This window comes from Rhagoletis pomonella, unplaced genomic scaffold (assembly GCF_013731165.1).
Source record: "Rhagoletis pomonella isolate Grant_MI unplaced genomic scaffold, Rhpom_1.0 Rhpom_scaffold_00003, whole genome shotgun sequence".
In the NCBI taxonomy this organism is placed as follows: domain Eukaryota; kingdom Metazoa; phylum Arthropoda; class Insecta; order Diptera; family Tephritidae; genus Rhagoletis; species Rhagoletis pomonella.
This window is the reverse complement of record NW_023458557.1, coordinates 72,466,633-72,471,663: the sequence shown is the minus strand read 5'-3', so window position 1 is coordinate 72,471,663 and position 5,031 is coordinate 72,466,633. Positions and strand designations below refer to the sequence as shown.

Genomic DNA, 5,031 nt, shown 5'->3' with positions numbered 1-5,031 from the left:
AGAGAGAAGTTCTGCTCAGAAACTCTTCTGCTCCTTTTGTTCGCAACACAGGAAGAGAATTCTACTTTGTGAAGCTGAAATTGTCAAGAACGTAAACCTCCCGCTGCATAATGCAGTTTAAATATTTAGCAATTCAGCTATGAAGATTTGTGGAAATACTGGCATTGCATGTTTCACGGGGAAATATTTTGTTACCAACATATGACAGGAACTTTATTTACCGGTTACAAATTTTTTATTACCAGCGCAGAATAGACCTGTTAATCGATTACAAAAATACCCAGATCTTATGGTCGATTATTTTTATTTAACAAGCGCCACCCTACAAGAACACATGAACCAAAAAAACAAGATCACGCCCATGATAAAAACAGCAAGGTATAACCGTTCTCTCAATTTGTCGGCCATGATTTTTTTTTGAAGTTTGCCAACATTTTAAAATCATATAAAAGTGAAAATAAAAAATTGAAATTGTACGAAATTGTTGTTGCTTGAGATTGAAAATGAAAATGTGTGTGTGAGTTTGTGAGTAAATTTAAAAATTAAATTGTTTGGAAACGTCAAGAATTTTAAAAGTGACTCTCAGCGGTTCTACCTTACTATATTTTTATCATGATCACGCCTTCTTAGTAGCCCATTATAATCGCATTTAGGAAAAAAGTTGGGCGACTTTGACATTAGCCGTTTGTTTACATTTGTTCGTTGTTTACAATTTGGTGGGCTTTTTACTGCAATTTTCTTAATTTTCACTTGTGACAACGTGAGCACACATAAGGTAAAGAATAATTTAACACAACGACATGATTTATAGAAGAATTTGCATACTAAAAATGATTATTCTTGCGTTCAACAATTACGTGGTTTTTTTGTTCTCTTCGTTGTTTACTTCTTACAACAAAGATGGCGTCGAGATTTCAACAGCTAGAAAATATCTTTTTTCTTTCTTTCGGGAAGGCGTGATCTTGTATCTTTCGTTCATGACAAGAACAGTAATAGTCATTTGATTGATCATGTGATAATCACTGATGATGGAGATCTCAAGCAAGTACTTCTATCAACTTTTTAAGAGCAATATGCAAAACGTGATGTAAACATTTGTGTACATGTGATCTTCCGTCTTCCTCCAACTTATGGCCTTATTTAGTGGTCTCTTTTTAACCAACGCAAACTTTGCAAATGTGTTAGTAAGATAAATGAGAATGTGTTAGGTCGGTGTTATGCAGAAATTTTGTTTGGCAAACTGCGTGCAATTGTTGTTGCAGCAAACTCGGAGAGAGCGAGTTTGGCAACTCTCACAGCCAACTAATTTTGTTTGGTCAAACTGCAGCAAATTCGGTGTTGTCATATACAAAAATTTTATACAATTGTTGCTATACACTAAAATTGCCGCGATACCGAAGGCCAGAGAACTGAATTTATGCTGTAGGAGCTTCAAAGATTAGGGCACAGTTAATTGCCTTTACGATATCATAAAAAATATATTAATTGTGCACGTTATGTACATCTGAAATTGTCATTTCGTGTTGGCAATAGTCATGAAAACCATAATGCAACCTGCGCCAAACTCGACATAACCACCTCCGAGCCAACTAAGCAGCCACCATTTAATTTGGCAAGCAAAAGTTTGTCTGCATAACACCGGCCTTAGTTCCAATCACACAATTCTTGTAGAGCAACTTCTCTCATTCATTCCAAGTAGAGATGGGCGCGGGATAGCGAGACTCTCGGTACTGATTTAAAATTGGACGGGTTGGGAGGTATCGGGAAGATGTGTAAAAATATGGCGGGCGGGACGGGACCAAAATCCTTTCTCGACATTCCCGATAAAACCGCAACCCCCGCAAATTCACAAAATATGCACTTCTAATGTTTCATTGAGACGAAAACGAACAGCAAAGCAAAACAAAATCGGACGATGCCAGATCTGTCATTATTATTTGAAATTAATTTCAAAGACATGAACATTTTTGTCAACCTTCGATCGGTTTGTGAACCACGCCACACACGTTGAAATCTAAACCGATCGTTTCAATTTGTTGTCCGTTTGTAGCCTGCTTTAGAGATATATATCGGGACCCATGGGACCCGCGGTACAATTCTGAAAAACGTCGGGCTGGGCGGGTTCGGGACATAAAAATCGAATTTCGGGATGGGCGGTATCGGTTTTAAATATTTAGTCCCGTGCCCATCTCTAATTCCAAGCTTCAAGATAGAACAGTTATGTTTCTTTATTTGCTCGGAACTTTTGGTAATTAATACAATTTTAATAAACATTCTTGTTTACAAGCTTGTCTAATTGTTCGTGAGTATTACTGCGCTTTATAAAATCATCTAATTTTCACAGAATCACAAGTAATTGTTTATCTATTAAAATAGATTGCCAAAAAAGGTACGACCATTGTGGCTGCAGTGTTCCGCGGGGTTGAAAAAGAAAAACGTGCGATGGCAAACACAAACCGGAGTGAATATTTTAAATATATTTGAGAACTTTTCTATATGTATATAAAATGTAGATAATTATACCTTCCAGGGATTTAAATGGTCTAGGGACACGACATTGTTGCTAATCTCATTAATAGCAAAAAATTACATTCATTTGCAAAGTGGTGTGAAAAAGATCATATTTCAACAAATTGCGCTTGAAATTAACGAACAACTGGGAACCAACCTGGCTTTTGATCAAGTCGAGTCGAAATGGAAAGGTCTAAAACGTACCCACAAAAGGGTTAAAGAGTCCAAAACGCAACTGAGTTGGGAATTTTATGATGCAGTTGACGCAATCCTTAAAAATGATATTGAGATAAATCCTGTCATAACTGCAACATCTGAGAATACATGTGTTGCTGGTGGTGAGCCGGAATTTGATTTTGTTGAATACATTGTAGATTCAGAGGACTCAACTATTCGACCAAGCAGTAAAAGATGCAAAAAAAATGATCACCGCTATCCTGGAGAAAATCGAAAGCGTCGAGAGGGTAATGCAGACCGCAGCGGTAAGCAACGACAAAGGCGTCGAAGTAGTGACATAGGCAGAAGCCGTTGGGAAGCACGGAGACGTCGAAGTAGTGAAGATAGTCCAAGCGGATATGAAAGCAAACCACTTCATGGAACTCGGAACAGCCGGGAAAGTGCAGAAGATGCCAGAGAGAGGCGGCATCAGGAAAAGATGAAATTAGCCAGGAAATTTCTTGCCATATTCGAGAGAATGGTGGATAAAATTTAAAATTAAATGCTTTGTTATATTTAAGTATTTGCACTATACATATGTATGTAAATCGACCTTTTGGCTATAAAAAAATGCAATACTTGTTTATTTCAGTCATGTGTGTAATTCGTTCATTAGCTCGTCCCTTTTTTGACTTGCCGATACATTATGTTCATGTTCACTACAACATTCTTTCTCGTCTTCCTCAACTTCTATTTGTACGTCCTCATCTGGAAAATCTTCGTTGTACAGACATATGTTATGAATTATGCAGGAAGCAGCAATGAATTTCGTTGTTGCGGCAGTTCTTAGGCAATCTATGTAATTTAAACGACGAAATCTGCCTTTGAGCAGCCCAAATGCACGTTTTATGTCATCAAGGCACTCAGTATGTATTATGTTAAAAAACATTTGTTCGTCTGTGAGCCCAACCTTATCTCGAAATGGAGTGATCAACCATGGTTTAAGTGGATACGAGAAGTCGCCTAGCAAATGCTGATCCATAGCAATTTTAAAGCAAACTAAAAAACATATGAATAAAATAATTAAATTCAACATTTATAAAGGTAGGCTGAATTAAAAGTTGCATCAGCCTTTTATTTCTAAACTAGAACTGATGGAAATGTCCAATATGCGCAACAACGTTCAAATGCCGAATTGGAACTCAAGATTTCTAGGGAATTTCTACCAATTATAGTTAAGAAATAAAAGAGGCTGATGCTTTGCATTGATGCAACTTGGAGCTCAGCCTTATACTTATTTTAACCTGTGTTTATTTTATTTTCTAGTCCGGATTTCGCAATTAGGGAAGCATCATTAAGTGAACCACATTCGCCTGCGTAAAAGTACAAAAACTCCATTTTCTCGTTCGAAATCGCTTGTAGAAGTACGGAATGTGTACCCTTTCTGTTTGCATATGATTTTTTTGCGTGTTTTGGTGTTCTAATCGTCAAATGACAACTGTCTATGCACCCTATAACTCCTATAAATTGAGGGTGTTACATTTTATATGGGTTTGACTATTTAAGTATTTACATACCTTTTAATTTATGGGTTGAATAATAATGATTTGCAGTTTTTTCTGCTTCAACGCTACTTGGCCATTTTACAATTTTTTTCTCTCCATTCATCTTTAAAATTGCATCGCATACGCTGGAGATTGTCCTCCATGCTGTTGAAATGCTCACTTCGAACATACTAGCAATTATCCTGAAAGAAAAATTGCTTTACGCATTTACATATATCTTTCGAGCAAAATACACACCTTAATCCTCCTGTGTTTCCTAGGTAAAAGAGTGTTATCATTACCTGCTTTTCAAGTTTTACAGGATTTCGCCCAGTGCCATATTTTTTATGCAAGAACGGATAGATATCCTTGCAAATTAATTCAAAAAACATTCGGATTTACACGAAAACGTTGCTTGAAGGTTTTTGCAGACATTCTAGGGACTACATGCCCCGTAAATGTTTCATGTGCTTTTGCCATATTTGCCGCAACATCCTGGTCCTCATTAATGCCATCATTATCCTCATTAATTTTTTGCTTCAGGGCTTTGACAGAACTATTAATTAGTTTCTTTCGACTACTGATAACCCTGATATCTTCATCGCTATCCTCTTCACTGCTATCATCAAAAAGTAAATCAAATACTTGCTTTATAATAATCAGCTTTTCCATCTTTTTAATCAAAATAAACAGAGTTCACCAAATAGGAGAGGAAAAGTCGACTCTGACTTTTTTTTTTTTTTTTAACTAGAAATGTCCGTAGACAGATGAAAATGGCAAGGTGTCTAAAGACCCTCTCAGTTGCCAGGTTATCCTGAAG

General features: G+C 36.7%; 2 protein-coding genes across 3 annotated transcripts; one reads left to right on the top strand and one right to left on the bottom strand.

The window, feature by feature from the left end:
- Positions 1 to 2,134: 2,134 nt before the first annotated feature.
- On the top strand, positions 2,135 to 3,382 carry LOC118735495. Of its 2 annotated transcripts, none has more exons than XM_036465291.1 (3): positions 2,135 to 2,248; positions 2,377 to 2,461; positions 2,514 to 3,382. In XM_036465291.1, exons 1-3 carry the CDS (start codon positions 2,150 to 2,152, stop codon positions 3,221 to 3,223), a joined length of 894 nt encoding a protein of 297 aa, XP_036321184.1. In that variant the 5' UTR covers positions 2,135 to 2,149; the 3' UTR covers positions 3,224 to 3,382. The 2 variants fall into 2 exon arrangements, with proteins under 2 accessions (XP_036321184.1, XP_036321185.1); XM_036465292.1 differs by having other exon boundaries at positions 2,191 to 2,302.
- On the bottom strand, positions 3,307 to 4,958 carry LOC118735494 (putative nuclease HARBI1; the record flags this gene model as incomplete). Its single annotated transcript, XM_036465290.1, is given in 4 exon segments — positions 3,307 to 3,726; positions 3,972 to 4,187; positions 4,245 to 4,414; positions 4,470 to 4,958. Coding segments are annotated over 4 exon segments (927 nt in total). The 3' UTR covers positions 3,307 to 3,319.
- Positions 4,959 to 5,031: the final 73 nt, after the last annotated feature.

Bases quoted from the DNA above. Each gene is read 5' to 3' on its own strand.
- LOC118735495 (XM_036465291.1), top strand. From the start codon at position 2,150: ATGGGCGGTATCGGTTTTAAATATTTAGTCCCGTGCCCATCTCTAATT. The intron at 2,249-2,376 runs GTAATTAATACA...CTATTAAAATAG, and splicing joins TTATTTGCTCGGAACTTTTG to ATTGCCAAAAAAGGTACGAC. The intron at 2,462-2,513 runs GTGAATATTTTA...TATAAAATGTAG, and splicing joins GATGGCAAACACAAACCGGA to ATAATTATACCTTCCAGGGA.